The sequence below is a fragment of the Pocillopora damicornis genome, chromosome 7 (assembly GCF_964200805.1).
Source record: "Pocillopora damicornis chromosome 7, jaPocDami1.2, whole genome shotgun sequence".
Lineage (NCBI taxonomy): Eukaryota > Metazoa > Cnidaria > Anthozoa > Scleractinia > Pocilloporidae > Pocillopora > Pocillopora damicornis.
The window spans coordinates 6,713,923-6,739,120 of record NC_142676.1 but is presented as its reverse complement, the minus strand read 5'-3'; the positions used below and the strand labels follow the sequence as shown (position 1 = coordinate 6,739,120).

The 25,198-nt window shown below is 38.7% G+C and overlaps 4 protein-coding genes across 4 annotated transcripts; 2 read left to right on the top strand and 2 right to left on the bottom strand.

The window, feature by feature from the left end:
- Positions 1-57: 57 nt before the first annotated feature.
- LOC113681203 (retinol dehydrogenase 8) lies at positions 58-3,804 on the top strand. The gene is made up of 3 exons (XM_027198282.2): positions 58-389; positions 983-1,256; positions 2,497-3,804. The coding sequence occupies exons 1-3, from the start codon at positions 125-127 to the stop codon at positions 2,819-2,821; spliced, it is 864 nt and encodes a 287-aa protein (XP_027054083.2). The 5' UTR covers positions 58-124; the 3' UTR covers positions 2,822-3,804.
- LOC113681213 (acid phosphatase type 7) lies at positions 3,058-20,421 on the bottom strand. Its single transcript, XM_089212805.1, has 13 exons — positions 20,241-20,421; positions 18,675-18,875; positions 18,040-18,222; positions 17,812-17,837; positions 17,273-17,370; positions 16,475-16,530; positions 15,933-16,054; positions 7,889-8,002; positions 7,429-7,489; positions 7,164-7,231; positions 6,030-6,101; positions 5,005-5,142; positions 3,058-4,708 (listed from the first exon to the last, which is right to left on the bottom strand). The coding sequence occupies exons 1-13, from the start codon at positions 20,344-20,346 to the stop codon at positions 4,625-4,627; spliced, it is 1,329 nt and encodes a 442-aa protein (XP_089068931.1). The 5' UTR covers positions 20,347-20,421; the 3' UTR covers positions 3,058-4,624.
- On the top strand, positions 10,950-14,366 carry LOC149042285 (uncharacterized). Its single transcript, XM_089211915.1, has 2 exons — positions 10,950-11,588; positions 12,723-14,366. The coding sequence occupies exons 1-2, from the start codon at positions 11,018-11,020 to the stop codon at positions 14,300-14,302; spliced, it is 2,151 nt and encodes a 716-aa protein (XP_089068041.1). The 5' UTR covers positions 10,950-11,017; the 3' UTR covers positions 14,303-14,366.
- Positions 20,422-21,458: 1,037 nt separating the features above from the next.
- On the bottom strand, positions 21,459-25,157 carry LOC113681178 (chitin deacetylase 7). Its single transcript, XM_027198247.2, has 2 exons — positions 24,644-25,157; positions 21,459-22,993 (listed from the first exon to the last, which is right to left on the bottom strand). The coding sequence occupies exons 1-2, from the start codon at positions 25,093-25,095 to the stop codon at positions 22,270-22,272; spliced, it is 1,176 nt and encodes a 391-aa protein (XP_027054048.2). The 5' UTR covers positions 25,096-25,157; the 3' UTR covers positions 21,459-22,269.
- Between the last annotated feature and the right edge of the window lie 41 nt (positions 25,158-25,198).

Sequence of the window (25,198 nt, the reverse complement as noted above, 5' to 3'; positions counted from 1 at the left end):
GGTGCTAGTCTGATTCATACCCAATCTCACAAACGACGGCTTTTAGTGGCCGTGGAAGGTCTGAGTTTCAGTCACGCAACGATACAGTTAGACAATCGATAGTCGCTCCAGAGTAATAAAAGATATGGCTGAAAAAATAGTACTAATTAGCGGTTGTTCCTCGGGAATAGGATTGTCTACAGCTATTTTGCTAGCCAGTGATCAATGTAAGCGTTTCAAAGTTTATGCAACGATGCGAAATCTTGAGAAAAAGAAAGAGCTGGAGGAACGGGGAAAACATATCCTTGGAGACACACTCTTCATTAGGGCTATGGATGTGTGTTCGGATGATTCCGTTAACGCGATTGTCCAAGAGCTGATATCTGCACATCAGCGAATTGATGTCGTTAGTAAGTTTTCTTTAAATTCTTCATGCAATTACTACATGTCTGTGTGAAAATATGTGAGTCTCAATGGGGTCAACCGATAGCCGTTAAACAGCCAAATAATTTAGCCGTTAGGCGTAAAAAGTTGACAAATTTTAACCAGTAGCCGCAAAAAAATTAACCGTAAATAAAATTTCTGGTGAGAAAAATGGAATTATATTACCGTTAGCTGTGAAATGGCCAAAATTAAAAAAAAAAAATTTAAAAGCCCAGTACCCCATGTAGACCTTAAATTTGCAAATATGCGATTGTTATGCAAAACGGCTTCAGTTACACTTTTGACCAACAACTTTGAAGAGGGAGGGGGGGAAGGGGTTATTGCATGATACGGGATTAAGTGTTTTTGCTTTTCTTGACCAGTCGTATTTTATCGATCCCCATCATTATTAAAAAATGTTTTGAGTGAAAATCTTGTAGTTATTTTCATCTCTATCGAAGACACCAGCGCTCTCGCGCACCTCCACATATACTCTCAGGAGTTTGGACTCTAGCCTCTTTTTTCGTAAATGGATTTTTTACACCCATTACCGAATGAATTTACTTTTATATCCTTGCAGTAAACAATGCAGGAGTTGGCTATTTTGGTCCACTGGAGGTACAAAGCATGGATTCGGTAAGGAGCATATTCGAGACCAATTTTTTTGGAGTGTTGCGTCTCACCAGAGCTGCACTTCCATGTATGAAGTCCAACAAGGAGGGTCACATCATTTGTGTATCGAGTATGGGAGGTATCAATGGAGTACCCTTCAATGGCGTTTATTGTGCCTCAAAGTTCGCTGTAGAAGGTCTGTGTGAATCATTGGCTCCATTGCTCAAGACCTTTAATGTGAGGTAGGCAAGTGTCAGTGCACTTAAAAAAATTGTGTTTGGTAAACAATTCTTCAACGAAGTGGAAGTGGCTTGTGGTAGCTATTTTCATTGCCGCAAATAAGTGAGGTAAACATTAGTCACTGACACTAAGATAAATAGTTGCTTTAGTATAGACTACAACAGTAAGATAATATAAAAAGATTTAGGTTGTGTCACAACAAAATTTACCTGATCCCCTCATAGGGCTTTGTGATATTCTTATGATTTCCCCCCCCCTCTCATCAGCAGTCAGTTTTCTACAGATCCACCTTCAAACTATGTTGGCGACGACTGACTCCCTCCCTGTCTGTTCCCCATGTGATCCCAAAAATCATCCACCCTCCAGTCATCTTTCTGAATTCAAGTAAACAATGATCAAGAATTCCTTGAAAAGTGCTCTAGCCAAGGAGAACTTACTTATGGGGGAACAGGGGGGTCACAGCCTCCCACCTCCCACACCACATTCTCCTGCCTCCCATACTTTTATGGCCCCCTCCCTCCCTACTCCTGCCCTTCATGCTAAAACGGATCAGAAACCTGGAATTTTGGCAAGCGTTGCCTTGGCTGGGTGCTTGTGACTGAAGGGCACTGAACATGTAATATGGCCCAATGGTTTTGAAAGCTGGCAAATAAATTGCTCCTCTGTCAATATAAACTTTAAAAGTTTATGATCCGTACTTAAAGTTACAGGCTGATTTTTTTCCCCTTTATGAAAAAACAAGAATTTGTAACTTGAAGTATGGATCTTGAATCTCTTTTTTACACAATTGAAATTTATAGGCACCAGTGAATTTTTTCAAAGACAGCAAAATTGCAAAAGCCTGTAGAGCAAGTGCAATATGTAGTCTTTGAAATATTTACAAGTGCTCATCACACTAATTTGCAAGAGAGATCATTTTATTACTTGATGATAATTTACATGAAAAACATCACAGAAAGTCAAGACAAACAAAATATTGAAAGCGTGCATGCATTATTTGTAATCTGCACTTGGGTAACATGAGAATGCAATTGTTTTCAGCCAATCAGAAGGACGTACTTTTTCATAATCATTTTTAGAATACATTATTCAGACTTAAAATTACCCAGGCAAGATGAGAACATTTGAGATAGAGATCAAGAGATTTTGGTAAAAAACATCCCTACCCCAGACTTACCGTAACTATTCAGCACTCAAAGTAATCAAGTTAATTTTTGTAATGTTTGCTCTTTATACCGACAGATGTTCTGTGATTGAACCAGGGCCAGTATCGACATCTTTTGTAGCCAATGCTCAAATGACTGAAAGTGACACTCACCCTGAGGAAGTAGATGATGAAACAAAACAACTTCTCAATAACTGCATTAAAAAGATGCGAGGTGCTTTCTCTACCATGGTTCAAACTCCAGATGAGATTGCCCAAGTGATCCTGGCAGCACTCGATGCTGAAAGGCCACATTTTAGGTATCAAACTAACAAGAATTATGCATCTTCTGCAGCAAACAAGTTGGTGGATATCACAGGTGACAAATCAATGGAAATGATGCACCAGCGTTTCTTCAGTTAGAGTTCATGGAGATGTTTTGCCAGAGTTTAAAGGGTAAACCTTTTGCAAAAAGCTATTGGCATTAACATATAAATTTGACACTTCATTGCACATGCGATTCAGGCTTCCTTAATTTCTTAATAATTTTAAGTAGCTATGAATAATGTGTGAAGTATACAGTTAAATAAACCAGTTCTCAAACAAGAAATGAGGTCTGAATGAACAGAAGGGAAGAACTCAAAAAACTTATCCACAAGTAACATGAACAGGAAAAAAGTTTTATTAATTCAAAGTACAAAATACTATATAAATTGATTATTCATTAAAAGTGATAATTTGTTTTCTTAAATTCCTCCATTTCACAAGAAAGTTCAAGGTTGCTCAGTTTTCTTGACACAACATCTATACCTATATATTATAAAGATTATTAAATTTGGAATGTGGACACTAAAGAAATCCTTCTAACCACAGACAATGAACAGAAACTACTATCAAGACTAGTCGTATTTTCAATGGGACTGTGATAAGATTAATGAGTCAGATATAAAACAAGCATGCCCCCATTAACCCTTTCTGCACTAGTATCAGTATGCATATTCTCCATCTATATTCTATACATTTCCTGTGGTACTCACAGTGAAATTTTGATCAACAATCAAAATATTTTTTAGCCTAAATTCTCATGATCTTAATGTTTGATTCTAGGATGATAATGTAAGGAGAAATTAGATGCTGGTCTCTCTATGGGGTTAAAGGATTAGGCATCACACACCATGCATGAATATACAATTACAGTAAAATGTTGTTTTTCCACACCTCTTTACATGTTGTTAAAATAAATGATTACTTGCAACTTGTACTGTAACAGCATATAGCTAAAGTGGACTCCAAGTCTGCTCCCCTTTCCTAATTCTATCACAAAGACTAAAGAAACTACATATAACTGGATTGATAGATACCAACATCTTCAATCTGGCCCAAACTAAAAACCAGAAGAAAATTTGTCAACAATCTCACACTTCAAAGTAAATTCAAACACTTCACTGAACTCTACTAGCCACTAAAGTAAGATGATAAAGTTACATTGTTGCCCCTTGTGCACTGTCACTGTTTTCAGTGACACTCGTACTCAATCCTACATATTAAAAAATTTAATCAATTCAGGAACCAATAAACAATGCAGATACCTAGAGGAAGGGTATCACTTGGACACATAGCTTCAGGAACTCCCCCAGGTGGCCAATTTTCATCATCTACTGAGTTGATAAAACCAAATTATCAGCACCACAGTTTCCCATGAACCTTAACCTTAGCATACAGAACAGGTGGGCAAGTGCTCGTTACTATCTTGATGAAAATTGTATCTGCCATCTTAAATTTTTACAGCAGTTGAATTAATGATGACGGGCTTCTGAACATGAACTTGCCCCAACAAGATGCCTGCACTGCAGACCAAGTTATCCCCTGTACTCTGATTCATTTACAATTTGCTTGTAATAAAGGCATAACACTTTATTGCAAGGATATAGGTCAGTAGCTATTGGAAGAATTGTGTATTCATCAGTTGATCAGTTCCTCATTAGTTGTCCAAGCTACTTTTGCATTCTGTTCTAATAAACAACAGTGAATTGTTGTTTATTTAAGTAAACACATGCCCTGTGCCCTCTTTATATTGCAAAATTATTGTGAAAAAAAGTAATTACAAAAGGAGAGACCATAGCTCAGCTTCTCTGCAAAGATTAGTAATATAACAACAGTGACAAGTTACTGGAAGAGTAAATTTCCAACAAGTGGTTGTAAAGATTTCATCATTTTCCTCAGCTTTCAATTCTTCACATTCTTTCTAGCCCAAGCTTCTGGTCCATGAACATCCTTTATCAGCATTATTTTGTCAACAACTTCCCCACCCTGATTACAATAACAACAAATGTAGAAATCAGTTTAACTTTCACTACAGGATACCAATAGTTATATAAGCCTTTTTGCAAGAATTTGCCTCTGATTTTCCAGAAAAAAAATTATGAAATTAAGCAACATTACTAAAGAGGAAAAAAGGGTGCAGCAGAAATTTAAAAAAAAATTAACTGGATGTCACCTGACCATCGAATGAGGAGTTCTCACATTCATAGACCAAATTTTCTCCTTCCAAACTTGCTCTTACGAGGTGCAAATGCCCTAAAGTTTATCCTATCCACTGGACTTACCAGGTCAACATCCACTTGCTGTATGCCTATGTGAGTCTTATTATGGATTGTCATCTGAGTGAAACCATAATTCAGAGTACGGAAAGCTGTCCAAAATGGCTTATCCTTCTTGAAAGGGTCATGCTTCGAAACACATCCCTGTAAGAAATACCATTCTATTGTAAATTAGCAGGAAAAACACAGTCACTGTGAAACATAACAATGGTGCAAATCTTCACATTTGGGAGACAAGCCAGTTTGATCTATAGATGTGAGGAATAAGGACTTCTGGAAGGTAGGGGCATTTTAACTGTCCCCTCAACCCTTTAAGCCCTCAGAACACTGACAAAGATCTAATTTCTCCTTACAGTGTTACTGCTAAATAGCGTACTATGGTCATGAGAGTGAGAGAAATGATTGCCAGCTAAAGAGGCTCTTGACTGTTAAACAAACTCCTCACTAGTTCCACAGGAAATGTATAGAGAGCAGTAAAGAGAGTGAGTGGGCTTATGTTTGGAGGTAGAGGGCTTGAAGAACCCCTGAAGATTATGAACTTCAAGGAACAAGTGTAAACAACACCATGCAATCACTGCCTTTATAAGTTATTACCTGCACTGCATGAAACTTATCATTCATTCAGACATGATCGCCCTTTTAGCACACCACATTTTAAAACTGACTGTTTTACAAATTATCTCTTCATGTCTCAAAGCAACTAATTTATAGTTCAGGGTTTTCAAATTTTGCAGCTTGTATTATGATAACTTTTTTAGCAGCTTATCTCCTGTTAGCTTTTTAATTAAGATAGATTAGTTAATGATTAGATTTGTAAAACTAATTTTTGTTAAGTAAATAAGCAATTCAGTTTTTGAACTGCCATGTATTTATGAATTAATAAACATCCAATTCAACTTCAAGGTAACAGGTCAGGTATTTTCATTGCGATAATCCTTTAGAGATCCTAACCTTTCCTTGGTTGTCTATCATATTAGGCATCTGTATTTTGCTTATGTAAAACAGAGAACTAGTGTTGATAGCAAACATACCGCTGAACCAGTGATTATATGAACTGGGGCGCAAGGGTTGGTGTACGGCTCCTCATGAGATCCATTGCAAACCTGGAAAGGGAAATATAAAGTAAGAGTGTTCAAGAGACATTACCTTTAACATATACACAACAAATTTAAGAGTCAAACACCATAGTGCTTGAAAGTGCCAATTTTGCTACCTCCTTAGGGTATTTGATGAATAGCCAGTGACTCATGGTTTAACATTGCCTGTAAGACCCCTTACCTTCCTCTTTTAGCCTGTGTGCAAGATTTTCTGGTTGCATTTCACCCTATGACCCCCTTCTAGGAACAGCCTCCTATTGAAACTCCAGCCTTTCAGAAATTGCAATGAAAGCAACATCCTGAAAGCAGCATCCATGGAGACTAAGAAACTAACAATTGGGCAAGGAGAAACTACAGCAATGGTTTCAGTTTGATGCAAAATATTTTTTGATGAGCAAAGAAACTTTCAAGTCAAACCAAAACCACCACTGGATTTTGCTCTCGCCTGATTATTCACCCTTGGGTCTCCAAAAATGAGGAAACAGTGACCCTATTCTTTTGTCAAATAGGGCACATTTTAGTTACTCAAGGATAGAGATAACTTTAAATAAGCAACAGAAAAAGAATTCTAGATAGGACAACACAAAAAATCTCTGCTACACAGGAGCAAAGATCAGATGGCACTTTATTTACTCTCAATACTTTTGCAACCAATCCTACGGCTTGTTCCAAGGGATTCAGTTAACCCTTTAACTCCCAGAAGTGATTAACATAAAACTTCTCCCTTCAATATCCATACATTCTTGGCAAACATGTAATGAGAATATTCAAACTTATCAGGTAGAAGCTGCTATCTTGATCTAGCACCAAGTTCTCATAACTAATTTAAAGGAAATGTGTGGCAGCTACAGAGGAGAATTGACAATCAGATCTTGGGAGTTAAAGGGTTAACAAAACAAATGCAACAGCACTCAGAGCAATGGTAGCACAAGAGTGAAAAGACAAAGAAAGTTTGATTTGGATCATGAGCTGACCCATATCTCCCTTTCCCGTTCACTTCCCCATCATTATCACTATTCCTTTTATTCACTGCAAACTTTCAGCAGGCTATACTGTTCACAACCTTACCTGCATGTTGTAAATGGGCCACAAACGTTCATAGGAGTGCTCATGGGCTTCCAACATCAAATCCACACCTAGAATAGGGATAGAAATTCTGCATGAATAAATATTTGAATATATTATGTTGTTTGAACACGGCTTGGCACAATTTACTCCAAGTGCAAATTTTTTCCTCTTTGTGTTATCATGATTAATTTTGTCACCAAAAAATAATTACAATAAGAGTTCCAATCAAAGATCAATCTTGTTTCCAATAATGATTTTTTCATACCATATTTGTAAAACAAGTCTTCCAAAGGCCACAAATGCTTAGAGGTTATTCCAGTGCGAATCTAAAAAAAAAAACAAAAAAGATGTGTTAATACAGTACATGCAATCACCAAGAATGCTATTGATATCTAAGCTGCCTTAAAGGGCAACCACAAATATTTTCTTTGACCAAGGCTGTTGTTTTGAGATTGAGGAATTGGCTCTACCACTTTAGAATCAGAAACAGCCTTAAATGTTGTGTTGACGAACTTTATGGACCAATAAAAGGCCCCCTTTTCCCTACTTAAATAAACATACACACTGTAAGTAATCGAGTATCCAAAGGAACAGTAAACAAAAAAAAAAATTGAAAAGCCAACTCCGGTGCCCATATCTCTGAGTGTGCAAGAGAGACTCTAACTTTACCCACAAAGTTCCCACAAAGAAAAAATGACAGGTTTAAGGATAATCAGTAACCTTACCATGCTGTTAGTTTTTGTGCAATCATTAGGATTATTATTACTGCAGTACATTGGTTTGTGTGCCATGGTGATGATCCAGGGACGTTTACTGCGGTTTTCAGGAAGAGTTGCCTCCTGCAACAAAATACACATTACATGTGAGGCTTGCTCTGATACAGTTTTAATCACACAATACCAAAAAAAAAGCAAAACAAAATAAAAAACTACCAAATAAGATCAAAGGCCTTAGCTGTTACAAATGTATATTATACTAGTGATAATGATTATCATGTAACACTATTATAATAATAATATTTAACACTATTAAGAGGCGACCTCTGTAAAAGCGGTCCAGGGCATTTCGCATCGGAATAAAGTTTTCCCTCAAACTTTGCCCAATAATCTACCTTTGGTAGCGAGTAAATAAAACCACATTAGTTTCTGGAAATACGTTAAAATAAAATTTTTAGAGCTCTCAATAGTCAAAGCTGCAAAAGGCCCTTTTTTGACCGCTTGCGACATCGAAAATTTCAAAAGTTAAAAAGCCCGGTCCTCGTATCACACCGCATGCAGCAAAAGATCTTTTGTATTCTTAGACTGAGTAATATGTAAGGTGTATAAAAAGCATTTCAATTTTTATATTCGTTGATTCAGAGGTTCGTCATGATTTATTTAATAACACACGTTAGACAGCTTTCTGAAATTGGTCAAAAGTACTCTTTCTTTCTTGGTTGATATTGCTCAAGTCCAGACCAGACCATTGAAAACTCCGCTTGATTTCTTCTAATAAGATGTTTGGCATAAGAAAAATATAAAAACATCTTGCACTTATTAGTTTTCTTCGCCGTGGTGACTTCAAACTCTTAGCGATTTTGCTAGCGTGACAGCCGATTATGCAAATTAGTTCGTTGAGCAAACTCCGACCGTTTTACATAAGTAGCTCAATAAATCTTAGATTTTGGCCATTTTAAGTTGAAAATATAGTAGGTCAGAGCTTTTAGACCACACTGATTGATACTCTAAACATTTTAAAAGGCCAAAATTTGACGAATGTTTCTATCTCGTGACGAAAGACGTCAACAACAACGTATCGAATATCATAATTTGATTAGCGCTCAGTCAACCTTTTAATGGCAATTTGTTATTTCATATTTGAGTTCTGACAGCTTACGCTATTCAAACCTGTGTGAACATTTCGGAACCAAACTACAGGATTTTATTTAGTGCAACTGGCGATAACAGCGCACACTAAAATATACCGTGACCAGTGACTCCGTCACGTAATTCAATTGTGTAATTATCCTGAATTACTTCTCCCATCTAGATAAAGCAGCGATAACATCGTCTTTTGGCTCAGAATTCTAGTCGGCAGGAATAAGAGAAAATTTTGTCTGCACACCTGACTTTATGAGAGTTTCTATTCACAACTTTAGAACTTTCTTCAGTGTACTGACTCAGTAGAGAGTCATCTCTCATTAATCCATTTGTCAAAAGAGAGTGTCACGGAAGGAGAGCTTATCCTAGCAAGGGCTGGCCTGTTCGATATAGATGACTCAGTTATGGCAAAAATGTTGGTCTGTTCAAAGCATAGGCACACCTATGGGAAGTTCTGGCGCCAAAGATCAGCGTGCCAGTATCCGACGCACCCTGGTAGCGATTCCAAGGGGGCAAAGAGCCGGTATTCTGTCAATTTGGAAATGTCAAAGGCCATTTCTAAGATGTATGGCGTTCTCGTTCAAGTAGGTTCAGGTAGGAACAAGTGATTTAAGATACTGAAGTGGCTGATTTCAACCAATCTCTCCCGTTTTCTCCCCAATCGCTCGTTCGTATATTAATCCACTTTTTCCTACGTCCAGTTATTTGTATTAACTGCTGCAACAAGCACAATGCTTCTGTGAAGGAAATGCCATGGGTCTCTTTGGAACCCACAGAGAAAGAAGACAGTGATTCCTGCGCTTATGTGAGGTAAAAGAGTTTGTGCGAATAAAAAGCGTTTGATATTGATGCATGCAGTTGTGTACATAAGCTGAGATACATAACCCTTTTCCAATAAGAAAATGCTCTACGGGCGGTAATTGTTAACAAATAACTTTAGTAATTAATCATAGCTTACTGGAGTTTTGCCTGTATCAGGGATCTCGAGGTAATTGCCTTTTGGTTACGTTAATTGTAAGACACACCGAAAGGTACATCTGTTTGTATCGATTCAGTTTTTGTAGATATTTTGTAAACTACAAAAGAGATGTGCTTAGTGCTAAAGCAGTTAGCCTGCGTACAAGGCTCTCGGCGAAAAGCCTGTAGTAAGCATCTGAGAGAACAGACGCCATGTCTTTCTCTCGCGTAACTTCTCGCTTGCGCTTGCTAGATTTAATCACTCGCGCCCAGTTGACTTTGAAAGCATGTTACCTAGTTTATGTGTACAAATTCATCTGAAACTTGATATCTTTAATCGAAGGCCAAGCAAAGATGCCGCTCTAGAGAAGTTCAAACTAGCCATGAGCTCACCTATTACACCAAGTTCTTCCAGGCTATCCCACAGCACCAATGACGAAATGTGGACTCCTTCAGCCGTGTTGGCGCTTGACGAAAGCATAGAAATACAGGATTTCAGACCAACGAGAGGAAATGTCCAAGATCCAATTCAAGTTTTCAATGCATGCATTGATAGCCTCGCCGATGCTGTACAAAAACCCAGGATTACACATTTGGAATCACAAGTAGATTGTTGGGAAAAATGCTCCTTTACTGAAAAATCTGAATTTGTGCAAAAAGCCGGGGAAGCGTGCCAGCTGGTGTGCGACGTCATAGCTCCAAGAGATGGTAAAGCGTTATTCCAAGCAGTCGTAGACCATGAACAGAAGTGCAAGACAGCTATTGATGTTGGCCTTCAAACCCTTATGGTCGCCTATCAGAATGCTCCCACAAAATCACTTAAGACTCAAATACTGAGTATTTATGCTGATAGATTCTCAGCCAACGAGCTTAAACGCTTACATCAACCATTTGAAAACCTCTCCGATAGACAAATAAAGAAGGCAAGAGCACAGGCGAAGAGTGATCCGCGAGGGGCCTGGAGTGCCCATTGAAAAAATCCCGCGTCATAGAATCCGTATACAACAGCGTCAGCTAGACCACTTCTTAGAGTTCACTATGAGGCCATATTACTATCAAGACGTAGCCTACGGTACTCGCACCATAAAACTTGAGAACGGTGAAGAGTTTGTCATACCTAACGTGGTGCGCACAGTGGCCAAGTGCACCATCATTAATCAATACATGGACCATTGCAAACAAACTGGATTTCAACCGATAAGTAAATCCACGATGTGGAGAGTACTAGAAGTTCAAGGGGCCACACAGAGGAAATCATTGCGGGGTCTAGACAATACTGCAGCTGAGGGAGCGGATGGTTTTAAAGATTTTCTCCAAATTATAGACGAACTGGAACGCGTGGGAGCGGAAAAGGATTGGTGTAAAGAAGTTCGGAAGAGGCTTCAGGAGAGCAAGTTGTATTTGAAGACTACATACCGTAATCACTGCAAAGAAGACAATAGCAAATGTGCCGATCACTGTAGGGTCTTTGCACTGAGCGATGCTGGTGACACTGACTTTCAGAAAGTATGCAGTCATAGCCACAACGTGAATTGTGAGGATTGTGAGAAGCTGAAAAGTGTTTTTGAAGAAGTAAGTGGTGTTATTTCTGAGTACACAATGCAATTGGGTAAGGTTCAAGCGGAAGACCATCTTTATGAAGCAAAAAATGCTGCCGCTAAGATCTTTGGATGGAAAGGGCATATCCTGAGAGAAGAGAATCAGAATCAGTGCAAGCGTCAAATTCTTGACTCTTTGAAGGGAGATGAAGCATTTATAGTACCGTAATTTCCGGTCGATTACCCGCGGGTAATCTGTTGATTTTGCATTAAATCCGCGCCACTGCGGGTAATAGGGAGGTGCGGGTTATGTGACAATTTTAAATTCTTCTGGAAGTTGAATTGAAAAAATTTCTCACCTACCTGCGTTTCCACCTCTCAAATGAATTTTATTGTATCAAAAGTGCCACAAAGCGGCACGAAAACATGATGCCAACTCGAGTTTATTTCACGCATAATTAGTTGCGTGACAAACAAATTTTTATCGGCACGCGTGAAAACAAAACCTTGATGGTGACAAAAATAATCCAAGGATATCCGGCGCATCAGTAACAAATTTCCAGTTTTCACTAGCTTGAGCTAAAGAGAATTTTCCCGTTTTAAGGGACTTGTTAGGCCCAGTAGAACAGGAGATATCGATTTTTTTGAGAAATTGCCGACAGTAATTTTAAATCCCAAATGCATCACCAGAATGTTGAAAATAATAGGTGCGAAACTTAACTAATTTCGCGCTGAAAAAGTATTTTAACGACAAATGAACAATGGATATTGCTCATTACGCTCCTACATGCTATAAAAAGGTAACTGACTGAATAAGAATTATAAACCTCGATCATTCGCGATAAGTGTATCCACGAGTCACCAATTAAGTTAAAATGCCTGCTGTGAAACGCCCACGTCACAGTTTTACGTTTGATTATAAGCTTAGAGTAATAACTCTTGCCGATGAAATCGGTAATAGAGCAGCAGCAATAATCAATCAATAAAGTATAAGCTAATATTGACACAGAATTGTGCACATGTCTGAATCGAAAGACTGAAATGTATCGCCTTAATGTCACGTTTTCGCCACCGAAAAAGTTGAATAACAACGTGCGGGTTATCCACCGGTGCGGGTAATCCGTTGACTTTTTTTTTCGCCGTATGCAATAATCGGCCGGTGCGGGTAATCGGCCGTGCGGGTAATCGACCGGAAATTACGGTAGTTGACTGGGCAATGAAGTTCACAGCAATGAAGTTCCGGGAAAAGCAAGCAGAATGGTTTCCCAAGAGGGGAATCAATTGGCATGTGAGTAGCGTTGTTGTAAGACAGGAGGAAAGCCTAGAAGTAGCTTGCTACGTACACCTTTTTAACAGCTGTAAACAAGACTGGTTTTCAGTGCTGTCAGTCCTTGAAAATCTCTTTGTCACCATAAAGTTACAAAATCCAGGAATAAAAAAGGCCTTTCTAAGATCAGATGAAGCAGGTTGCTATCACAACAGTAAGCTGGTATCATCCCTACGAGAGCTCGGACATCACCAGGGAATCGAACTCGTGAGGTACGATCATTCTGAACCGCAGGCTGGAAAAGATATGTGTGACAGGATTTTGTGTCCGTTAAAAGCGTCAATCAGGAGATACTGCAACGAAGGCCATGATGTTGTTTCTGCCAAAGACATGTATAACGCACTGAAAGAGAGACCGGTCAAGGGAACGACGGCGTCAGTGTGCATAGTCCAGGAACAGAACTCAACCCTAGAAATTAACAAGATTGCCAATTTCAACAGCTTACACAACTTTGAGTTTACACATGAGGGCCTGCGCGTTTGGAGAGCGTTTAATGTTGGGCCTGGAAAGTTTATTCCATGGAATAAAATTGTAATTTGTCCACAGAGAAAGACGGATCTCGTGGAGGAGATTCCATTCTTCCCCACTGCTGCTCGACGAATTGCATCAGCAGGAGAAAGTAATGATGGCAACGACGGTAGTACCTATCAATGCCCTGAGCCTGGTTGCGATGAAGATTTTAAGACCCAGGCCGACCTTGACCTTCATATGAACTTGCTAGTTCATCATGTGAGTCCTGTGCCTGCGAGCATGACTGAAAGTCTTTATGACAAAGTGAAGAGGGAGTGGGTTCATCACTTTCAGTCATTGTCATTAGGGAATGAAATTTCGACTGAACTGGTGGCAATGGCCACAGAACCCTTGACAAATGCTTCACAGCTTCCCATGGGATGGGCTCTTCATAAGAGAAGTGCAAGTGTACGGTTTTCGCAAAATGTCAGGCAGTACTTGACACAGAAATTTAATATTGGACGAGACACTGGCAGAAAACAAGACCCAGAGCAAGTTGCAAAGGATATGCGAACTGCCTGCACTATAGATGGAGAGAGAATGTTCGATAGAGCAGAGTGGTTATCTAGCATACAGATTCAGGGTTTCTTCTCGAGATTGTGCCTTAAAGAGAGATCTAAAATACAACAAGAATCGGATGATGCCACAGACGTAGACGACGAAGACGACGACTTGGTAGAGGCATCCGCGTCTGATGTAGACGAAGAGTGTTTGAGAGAGGCGAGGAACACAATAATGGATGAGATAGGACTGAAACATCCAATCATGTTTGATATCTATGATGTGTGCTCGTTGGCAAGAGAGGGAAGGTTGCCTAGCCTGAAAGTCAAGATACTAAGAGACATGTGCAAACATTTTCATCTCTCATTCAAAATGCGAGATACAAAGGCAGCACTTCTTGCAAAAATGGAGGAAATGATTTCGGAGTGCAGTTGCTATGCAATCTAGTTATGACATCCACTCGTTAGGCGAATGCGATATTCTTTTTTACAAGAACCCTCCAAAGTTATGAACCGAGACTGTTATGCAGACAGGTGTGACGACAAAATGATATTTGTTCCTGTCTACTAGATATCCGAGCAATCGCTGCTTTATTTCAACGTGAGAAGTAATTCAGGATAATTACACGATGGAATTACGTGAGAGTCACTGGTCACGGTGTATTTTAGTGTGCGCTGTTATCGCCGGTTACACTAAATAAAATCCTGCTGTTTGGTTCTGGAATGTTCATACAGGTTGAATAACAAAGGCTGTCAGAACTTAAATATGAAATAACAGAAGCCAATTTTTTAAAAAAGATTGCCATTAAAAGGTTGACTGAGCGCTAATCAAATTATGATATTCGATACGTTGTTGTTGACGTCTTTCGTCACGAGATAGAAAAGTTTGTCAAATTTTGGCCTTTTAAAATGTTTAGAGTATCAATCAGTGTGGTCTAAAAGCTCTGTCCTACTATATTTTCAACTTAAAATGGCCAAAATATAAGATTTATTGAGCTACTTATATAAAACGGTCGGAGTTTGCTCAATGAACTAATTTGCATAATCGGCTGTCACGCTAGCAAAATCGCTAAAAGTTTGAAGTCACCACGGCAAAGAAAACTAATAAGTGCAAGATGTTTTTATATTTTTCTTATGCCAAACATCTTATTAGAAGAAATCAAGCGGAGTTTTCAATGGTCTGGTCTGGACTTGAGCAATATCAACCAAGAAAGAAAGAGTACTTTTGACCAATTTCAGAAAGCTGTCTAACGTGTGTTATTAAATAAATCATGACGAACCTCTGAATCAACGAATATAAAAATTGAAATGCTTTTTATACACCTTACATATTACTCAGTCTAAGAATACAAAAGATCTTTTGCTGCATGCGGTGTGATACGAGGACCGGGCTTTTTAACTTTTGAAATTTTCGATGTTGCAAGCGGTCAAAAAAGGGCCTTTTGCAGCTTTGACTATTGAGAGCTCTAAAAATTTTATTTTAACGTATTTCCAGAAACTAATGTGGTTTTATTTACTCGCTACCAAAGGTAGATTATTGGGCAAAGTTTGAGGGAAAACTTTATTCCGATGCGAAATGCCCTGGACCGCTTTTACAGAGGTCGCCTCTTAAAATGTAACACTATAATAATAATAATAATAATAATAATAATAATAATAATACTATTAATACTATTAATAGGGAACAATGGTTATGACCCCCAACAAATAATGGATAGCATTAACAATGTTCTTCAGAAACACCAGTTATTCATTTCTGGAATGCTGGCAATTTAAATTAGGCAAAGAACTAAAATGACTGTCCCAATCTGCCATGAATTTTAACCCTTGGCGGGTGGTGTTTTTATAGCTGGATGCTGAAAAATCTTGGGCAAACACTGAACATCACCCATCCTTTGAAGGAACAAATGATGACACAAGAGAAAAAGAGTTTGGGAGAAGTGGAGGGAAGAGGAAGGAATGAATGAATAAAGAAAAAAGGAGAAAAAGAAGGAAGAAAGGGTACAACTGAAGAGGTGGAGAGACGAGAAGGCTACAAAGAAACAAATACAGGGGTAATGAAGGGAATATTTCTTTACCTCTAGGTCTCTGATAAGCCAGTTATACTGCTGAACGATTTGTTCAATTCCATACTGCAACCAGAAGTAGACTTCTGTAGAATAGCTGATGATGTGTGCAGGACCAATGTTCCAACTGCAAAGTACTCAAGAAATTAGATGTATCATTGAAGATAAAATAAACCAAAAAAAACAGAGAGACAGCCCATCAAGACCATTGCAATGGTATTTCAACTAAACTTAACTGTGTCTATAGAAATGCCTAAAATGTTTTTTTCGTGTTTTGTCATGAGCACAAGACAAAAGATAAAAGTTCAGAGTCACCATGAGAAATCAAGCCACAGACTCTCAGATTCACCACCCTGCAAACTGCTGGGGTCAGCAATGGCAAAGGCTTTGTGTAAATACTTTAAATTAAAAGGATGGTAAATTTTAACCTTGATGATAAAATAAAAAAATCCTCTTTTTTTGACACAAGTATTACACACATGTAAATGTAACCATACACAAGTACTGTATCCCTTCACATAAAGCTGTTTTTGCGAGTTTCTCATACCTGTAAGATATACCTTCTGTGTTTCCTGGCATTGAAAACCTGTTTCTGTAGTTTGAGAAGTTGCTGCCAAAAAATTACATATTTATGTTTCAGACTGACATACATGTATCAAAGAAACTCTAGTTTCAGCCATAGAATACAATTGTCATTTTAATAATTGTAGCAGAGCTCGTAGAGCGTAGCCCAATAATTATACAAAATAGCAGTAACCCATCAAGCCGAAAAAATTTGGTTGTACAACCGTACAACTGTACGACCGCACAAGGTGCTACTTTTAACATGCATGGTCAACTGTACCACAGGCATGCCAACACCACGGCTTTGTCCAGTTGTCCAGTTGTCAGTGCACTGGGCTCTGAGTTGGACAACCCGGGTTCTAGTCTTAGCTGGGGCAAGGTGTTGTGCCCCTGAGATGTGAGGGAAAAAAACAAAATGTGAGCTCTGACTTTAGGCTTGGCTAAATCTATACATTAGTGGTAAAACTTAGTGATCAAGTCTGAGATTTCCAAACATTACTGAAGAGGAATCAAACCCTCATTACTTTTAACCCTTTACTGTGACCAGCATCTAATTTCTCCTTACAGTAACGCGGCTAATATTCATGAGAATAAGGAAATGATTGCCAACCTAAGAAGCTTTGATCTTCATATAAAATCTCCTTGTCAGTACAAAAAGAGACATACTGGTAACAGTATGGAGAAAATGGATACTGATGTGAGGGTGTAAACGGTTAAGGCAAGAGCATCATCACACCCTTCTCTTTGAAGCCATTCACAAGTCCTCATAATATCATCAAGGAACTTACTATGCTAGTTCATGATTTCCTGGACATGTCATATAGGGAACATAGGCAGCAATTGTCTGAATTTGATTCATGAAGTCATCTCCAACCATTCCATTATCCTGAAACAAATGAAAGCATCCAAATTGTTTCCATCAGTTTTGTCAAACATAAGGATCCAGACCCCCTAAGATACACCTCTCAATTACCAAGGTCCGATGACATAGTCACTGGACCAAGGTTGTTTTGTGTAATAAGAAATTATATATTAAGATAAAGGCTAAATTTGGAAAGGAGATTATCTCAGGGGATGTGAATATTTGTTGGAGTTAGCTGAAGGTTCAAGCTAAAGTGGGTTCAATTTATCAAGTGTGCAGAAAGTGTAAAATGGATGTCCACGAGAAATTTGTTTTGGTTCAAGCAAGTGTGAAGAATGAGTTAGAGAAATTTCAGGTTAACAGATGGCAAACATATTTTACACCAATTGAAAACTGTACTTTTTAGTATTCCCCCACAAAAACCATTTAACAGATGTAAAAAACAGAAGACCTTAATTCACTTACATATTCCATATTGTATGCAAAGTCACCTGGAAAAAAATAAATGAAATTTAAATACTTATAAAAATTTCCTTTTTTAATGTACTTTGATTCTGCAGATGTAATAGAGATCTTTCACTAAAACTTGGACTTCTAATAGTTCCCGGCTGGGTTATTTTCACAGTATTATACCATACAACTATTCTAAATCACATGAATGAACAAAAACAAAATCAATAATTCAAAACTTACCAACATGAAGAATAGCATCATAGTTTCCTTTCTGAGCATCCTCTTGAAGGTAGCTAATAGATTTTGCATTGACACTACCTAAGTCTCCATAAAGTGCTAGTCTTGGACTCCAGTCCTCTCCAGACTTGATGGCATTGAAAGCAAACACTTCACTCCACCCATCATATCCTCCACAGTGATAATCTAAATTTCATAAACAAAAGAATAAACCTTTGCATTGATACCTCTTTTCAGTTTTTTGACGAGAGGCATAAGTTTTAACATAAAGGAACCAATCTTTATCAAAGATTTCAATCTACAGTATTTATAAGATTTCCCAAAAAAGTCCTGCATAAATGTAACTTCCAGGATTCTCCCTTCTAATATCAAACCCTAATAATTCAAAATAATCATGATGGAAGATTCTTCTTTCAGAAGCTGATTCTAAAGCTAAACTTTATCACTAGAAATGTTATGAGTAATTTAAAACGATGGGCTGAAAAATAGCCAGAGAAACTAGAAGTGCCTTTTTTTCAGAGTGCCACTCATTCTTTATATTTCGCAATCTACTTTTAAGTCTCTGGAAAGCCTTAATGTCAGGCAGCATCCTTTCATTTCCTTTATCTGAAATTGAAGGCTGGAAAATGAAGACCTACCATATCTTTGAGCAGGAACCAGTCCTGTCAGTTTGACTCTGTGAATGTATCTCACCAAATGTGCTGAACCACCATCAGTAAATTTAGTAATGCTGCCAGATTTCCGCAGCGTAAGAGGAAAACCAGCCTTATTGTATTCCACAATAGTGTAGTTGGTGTAAGCCATAGTGACCCAGGTGATCATCATCTCTGTAGGATCTCCTAAAAGTTGAAAAAAAAGTTCAAATCAATGTGCTTGAATCTTTTTGTATGAAAACTACCTGGCAAGGTCTTTAATAACCTCAGTAGAGCATGCTACGCATATTAATATTCAGTGCTCATCTGCAATAATACAGCAATAAAAACTTACTCACTGTGTAAAAACACATGCACATTATTAAACAAATATAATCAGAAATTTGGCAGAGTGTCTCTTGAATTATCCATTGAATTACCAGAATAACAATTTAAGCTTGGGCAGGCAATAAAACTAACTAATTTGATTTGTAATTTGTGACCTTAAAATTGAACGATTTACGATCACCAATTTGGTAGTCAGAGCATAACATTACTAGATAAGTGAGGCATTACATAACAGGTCCAGTTAACAGTCGTGATGGAAGCAGCAGACCTATGTGGTATATGTAACTGCGAGTTTCCGCTTTCATTTAGACGCTATTTTAAGCTGACTGCAGAAATGGTCGAAATCCAGTTACAATCTCTATGACACAAGTTCTCTTAATCAAGTGTAAACAAGAGCTGTGTTCATGAACACATAACGCATCATAAAGTTTTTTACACGGAAGCCGTGCACAATTGTATCATTGAAAGAACCTGAGAAAACGGGAAGAATATCACAAAGTAGTAAAATTTCAAAATGTGAATGGTGTTTCAGGAGCGATTCGATTTGTAGGATGGTTTCTGCTTGGGACGATTAAGATTATAACACTTTCTAAAATTAAAGCTTACATAACATTTTCGGTAGAGTTAACATTTCTGCACTGGCCTGTGCGATTTGTACGATGTTGGGGCGCTACAGAAATTTCACTTAATTTAGTCGTAGCTGAAATGTAAAACTGATTAGGCTTACGATCTGCTTCAAGAGAAAAAGTAAAGCGAAAGGAACCTTGAAGGAACTGAACGAACAAGGTGACAATATTGACATGGTGGACAACTGAAAGAAGAGAAGCAGTTCGTTATGCGATCTTGATGGAATTCTCGAGAATCGAAAGTGCGCTGAAGTTGAGTTTAATGGGGAAATAGTGCTTTCGTCTTAGTTGAAATCAGCCTTGCTTGAAGTGTAAGAAATTTTATGAGGAGATTTCAAAAGGTCGATTTGGGAAGTCATGTGACTGCGTGCGAAACTAGGAATCCTGAATTAAATCCCCAGAAAACGAGAATCGAACTTGAAATTCGCGGGGAATTTGTTACATAAAGTGCTCAGTAGAGGTTGATAAAAGTAGAGAGACCCCTGTCGTTAACTGTGAAGAGATGACTCTTTCGAGTGTCAGCCTTAGCCTTCGTTATTAGTCAGGTGATTAACATCTGAGTTTTTCTTCTTAACAGTCTCTGATATGTTTTCCTTACCTGTTGCTGAGATGTGAATCTGTTGGGGTTGAGGGTCCTTCCCATGACAAACTTGTACTAGGACCAGCAAAACAAATGCTGATATTTTCACAAAACACAGCGCCATCTCCCTCTTCACAGTCAAAATTGTTCGCCTTTGCTGTAACTTGTTTGTGAGTGCACGTCATCGATTATCGTTCCCAGGCTTTCACATTTTTCCATGCCTGCTCCGTTCAGCCTGGTGCATCCTGAATTGCACAGATGATACACTCTTGCAATGCACAGAAACCAGGATTGCATTACTTAGTGGGCTCCTTACAGAAACCTGATAAGAAAAAGAAAATCCCGAGCATTTCTTCTCGCCTCAGCGCTAGTTTTCGTAGCATGGCAAGCGAAATTTTGGTTAGTCACAACTCACAAGTCACTATAAAGCCTTGACTCACTTCTATTCATGTCGTCTGAAATAGACTTTTCGCGGTGCTATATATTTCACCAGTTTTGTTTCTGCTATCTCAATCTTCTGACATCAATGGCATATTTTGCATAAAAAATATTGCACTGATCCAAATTTATAGTCTGTATTTGGCGTTACTACTTTTCATAATACTACTATTATATTATAATTATTATCGTTATTATTATTATTAGTATTATTATTATTATTATTATATTACTTTTCCTTTTTTTTTGGTGGGGGTGGAAGTGAGGGAGGTATAATTTGACTGTCTGTAGGCAGTGTCAGTAGAGCGACGTCCTTAGTCGGGTTAGATCTCTGCTCTGGTCTGTCAATCTACAAGCTGGGAATTGGGAACACCTGCATCTTAAAACTCCAGTGCTTAGTTGCAGTCAACCGTGCCCGTAGATACGTTGTCAACGCTGCAATTTATGAAACCTGTCCGTTAATCAAGTTTTCAAAATTACATGGCTGGAATTTTCCAACCAATACCATGTTGCCCCAGTGATAGTTTCCACATCGAACGTAGGGGAGACTGGGGAGACTCAACCCTTCCACCTCCTCCCTGCCCTTCCCCCTTTTCTTTGGGAAGATTACAGCGTCTTAGTCCCCCTTAGTAACAGCTTAGAGGAACATAATGCACCCCGTGGTGGCTGAAACGTGTAAAATGCTCATCATATTATAAAAAGTTCACCCCTATACTCCAGCTAATCTCTTAAATTAAATAATGCGAACGAAACATCTGGAACCGAAGATGCATTTTACGTTTAGGTAGAGGACACCGGTTCATGTTATTTTAAGCTTCATTTCATTCGAAATCAAGCATATCAATTTTAATGGCTATGAAGAGTCAGTCCTTTCCAGTTAAGTTCGTGGATAACCAAATCAATCTCAGCCAATTTAAAGACAAAATCAACTGAAACTTCTGTTGTGAGATACACAACACCAAGAAGAGATGGAGGGAAATTTAAGCTGAATTTTTATCCTTTATTACTTAATCAGTCACAGAAGATTATACTTATTATCCTACTCCTCGAATAAGCGCCCGGGTGCTAATTTAAAATTCCGCTTGAAGAAGGGGGTAGGGGACGCATATTGGAGTTAGGGCGCTTAATCGAGGGGGTGATTATTTTGATAGGGGAGCAGTAGGACAAAGATCAAAAAAAGAGATATCATGCATAAAGGAACTCTAAAAGTACATGGAGATAGAACTTACTGAAACGGAAAAGAAACTATTCTCCTGTACTGATTCCGCTGTAGTTGAAGCTTAAAAAGTTGCAAATAAAGTGGTAATAGAAACAAATTTTTTTTGTATCCCTACTGCTTAAGAAAGTGTGGGAGGGGGGGGGGCGGTTACTCGAGGGGGTGCTTATTTCAAATTATGGCCCAGGGGATTGGCGCAGTGACGCTTTTCGGGGTAGGGCGCTTATTAGAGCATGGGCGTTTACTCGAGGAAATACGGTATCCGGACATTCCGATGAACATATATTATCTTAATCTTAACTTCAGAGGGTGATACCTATTGCTCAAAAGCAGTGACGGTCAATTACAAATTCGATTCATACAAATAATTGTCATTCATCTGATTAATCAGATTTAATTGCCATCGGGATCAGTAGGCGATGGGAAATGAGGCGGACACTCGGTACATGTGCGCATGTAGAAATCTTGAGGCTCTGTGTAGTGGCAATTGTTGGACGTTGCTTCAGTGCAGCGTGGTTTGGGGCGGCTCGGACACTGCCAGGGCGCGAAGGTCTTCGCTTTGTCAACATCTTGGGGATCTTTCATCCAAGCAATGATCTGAGATGGAGTTAAGATCCAAACATCTCCCAAATCCAGGGCATACTTGAGAAACTGTTTAGCCGCCTTCATGTGATCGGTTGTTGGAGGACGAAGGAAAAACGATGGATGCATGTGCATTCCAAAGGGTGCTCTGTTCGTGTCGTAATGGTAATGGAAGTTTCTCGTCAAAATCTCTAACCAGACTGTAGCATTTCCATCAGGATCGCAAGCATCCATCATTGATCCGCATGTCGAGTGGTCTTTGTTCATAAGGTTGACGTTAGGCACCTCCCACAGTCCTGGGTAGGACAATTTGGGACATGGTTCTTCTTCCGAGGGACAGTTCTGACTTGACAAGTAGTCCAAGGTATAAGGGTATATGGGCCCCTTTCCATCAAATATGATGTTTGAGGGCCAGGAAAGGTCATAAGTAAATTTACCAAATTTACTCGTGTTCAACGCTTTGAACATGTTCTCTGTAAACATCAGGTATGGAGCTCGAAATCCGACAATCTTATCGTAAGGTACGTTGGCAAATCTGCGAATGAAATTAACTTTGTTAACACTTTAACTCCTATTAATGACCAAAACAGAATTTCTCCTTACAATATAAATACAGTATCAACCAGATAAGTGATGAGAATAAAAAAAGCCAATTTAGAGATAATTAGTTGATCAAATACTAAATTATCTGAGCTAACATTATAAGAATTGTATCGTTGACATAAAGGATTTGATCTGGGAGTCAAAGGGGTCAGGGACAAGTGATTGTCTATCGCTTGGGAGGTGGGGTGGGGAGATTTTGAGGGTGGATCAAATGCATTGTTTTCAGCAGAAATTTTATAATTACAGAAACTTTATCATTACACAAAAAAATTTTCAAACCTTCCCCCAACCTGTCCAGGCGCGTAATAATGACAAGTCCCAAGAAGCACTTGTGACTTCAGTAGTTTCAGTTCCCATTGTTAATAATTTAGCAAACAGATTCCGAGTTGCCGTGCGTCTGTTCAGTAATAAATGAATGAAGGGGTAAGTTTCTAAAGAAACTGTGGTGCTGCGTCGGTGGGAGAGTATAGAAGGTGATTTAGTGTTAACAACTGGGTTGAAAACGTAAATTAGCCACCGTAAAGAGTAAAAAAGCTGACGTTTCGAGCGTTAGCCCTTCGTCAGAGCGATAGACGAAGGGCTAACGCTCGAAACGTCAGCTTTTTTACTCTTTACGGTGGCTAATTTACGTTTTCAACCCAGTTGTTAACACTAAATCACCTTCTGTTCAGTAATAGATCACAGATGACGTCAAAATGTGGTAAGAACAAAAAAGTGGCACGAGGCGCAGCCAATTGTGTCACTGATGTTCTTACCACATTTTGACGTCCTCTGCGATCTATTACTGAACAGACGTACGGCAACTTGGAATCTATTTGTTTTATATAATAAATAATTAAAATATACGGAAAAAAGTTTTAATGATGACGTTATCTATACGTCTGTCCTCCAATAGATCATACGTGAGAACCAATCAGAATGCGTGCATAACTGAGCTTATTATATAAAGTAGAATATATCATGACTACAAAACCGGGCAAAAATTAAAAAAAAAAAAAAAACTGAAGAACGACGAGCGGGACAAAATTCTAGGAATTCTTATCGTCAGATCGTAATGGATGATATGGAGTACTCTTAAAAATTTGTTGAATTGAAATGGGACATAAACAACTGTGAAGATTAATATCGCAAACTGACTATGCAGGGAGAGTTTTCCGGAGGAATCAGTAGAGAAATAAACAAAGATCAGCGAAGATCAGAAATCTTGATGAGCCCCTTAACTTAGGAAGCAGTAACTTCCCGACGTATCAAGGTTTCTGCACGGGCATATATTTTTCCACAGGATACGTTTAAGCAAATCGTATGGAACCGAAATATGTTCCATGGATTTTAATAAAAATTTGTCACGCAACATTTATACAAACTTTTTCCGGGAAAATGAGAGTTGGCGTATTTGCTAATGCGCGGAGTATGGCAGAACTCGACCGACTAGATCGCGTGCGTACAAGGGCGATTCTTCAGTATAAAATGTATGGAAAGAAGGGAAAAATTGAAAAATTGCACATGGATCTGCCTCACTCTACAAGCAGCTGCATTCGCGTGGGAGCGTGTGTGACTCTAGAAAACTGCTCAACCTACTTACCGATGCAAAATCTCTTTTTGCCCATCAATCTCGTTCTTCCACTCCGTGTAATCTGCGTTTTCCCAGTACGTGGTCGGTTCTTGATGCGTCACTGTGTGATCAGAAATCTCATATCCTCTGGAATATGCAGTTTCCACTAAGAAGTAGTCGGTATAGTTGTGACAAACGAACAAGGTTCCTACAGCAGGGCAGTTGTTAGGATTATGTAGTTCGTCGAGGAGTTCATTATATAAGTCAAAATATTCTTTTTCGTAATCATCATCGAATGTGACCATGATAATCTGTGGTGTTTTCTCAGGAGTCAATCCTCCGGGAGGTCTGCGATCTTCGCTGCATCGGCAGTTTGGTGGCAGGCACTTATCAGGATCGCAAGGCTGAGCGGGTTTGAATTGACCTCGATTCGGTTGAACTATAAATAACAAGAACAGCCACAGGGAGACTTGAAGATTCATCGCCGGTTAGCTCTCCCTGTCTTGAGGAGGAGCGGATATCCCAAAGTTTTCTTACAAAATCTGCTTGAGGTGGCGGCAGTTAAGCTTTATTGTTTACCACTTT

Bases quoted from the DNA above. Each gene is read 5' to 3' on its own strand.
- LOC149042285 (XM_089211915.1), top strand. From the start codon at position 11,018: ATGAGGCCATATTACTATCAAGACGTAGCCTACGGTACTCGCACCATA. The intron at 11,589-12,722 runs GTAAGGTTCAAG...AAATTACGGTAG, and splicing joins TGAGTACACAATGCAATTGG to TTGACTGGGCAATGAAGTTC.
- LOC113681213 (XM_089212805.1), bottom strand. From the start codon at position 20,346: ATGGCGCTGTGTTTTGTGAAAATATCAGCATTTGTTTTGCTGGTCCTA. The intron at 17,371-17,811 runs GTAAGTGAATTA...CATTTGTTTCAG, and splicing joins TTGCATACAATATGGAATAT to GATAATGGAATGGTTGGAGA. The intron at 16,055-16,474 runs CTTACAGGTATG...TTTCTTGAGTAC, and splicing joins AGGAAACACAGAAGGTATAT to TTTGCAGTTGGAACATTGGT.
- LOC113681178 (XM_027198247.2), bottom strand. From the start codon at position 25,095: ATGAATCTTCAAGTCTCCCTGTGGCTGTTCTTGTTATTTATAGTTCAA. The intron at 22,994-24,643 runs GTAAGTAGGTTG...TTTCATTCGCAG, and splicing joins CAAAAAGAGATTTTGCATCG to ATTTGCCAACGTACCTTACG.
- LOC113681203 (XM_027198282.2), top strand. From the start codon at position 125: ATGGCTGAAAAAATAGTACTAATTAGCGGTTGTTCCTCGGGAATAGGA. The intron at 390-982 runs GTAAGTTTTCTT...ATATCCTTGCAG, and splicing joins TCAGCGAATTGATGTCGTTA to TAAACAATGCAGGAGTTGGC. The intron at 1,257-2,496 runs GTAGGCAAGTGT...TTATACCGACAG, and splicing joins CTCAAGACCTTTAATGTGAG to ATGTTCTGTGATTGAACCAG.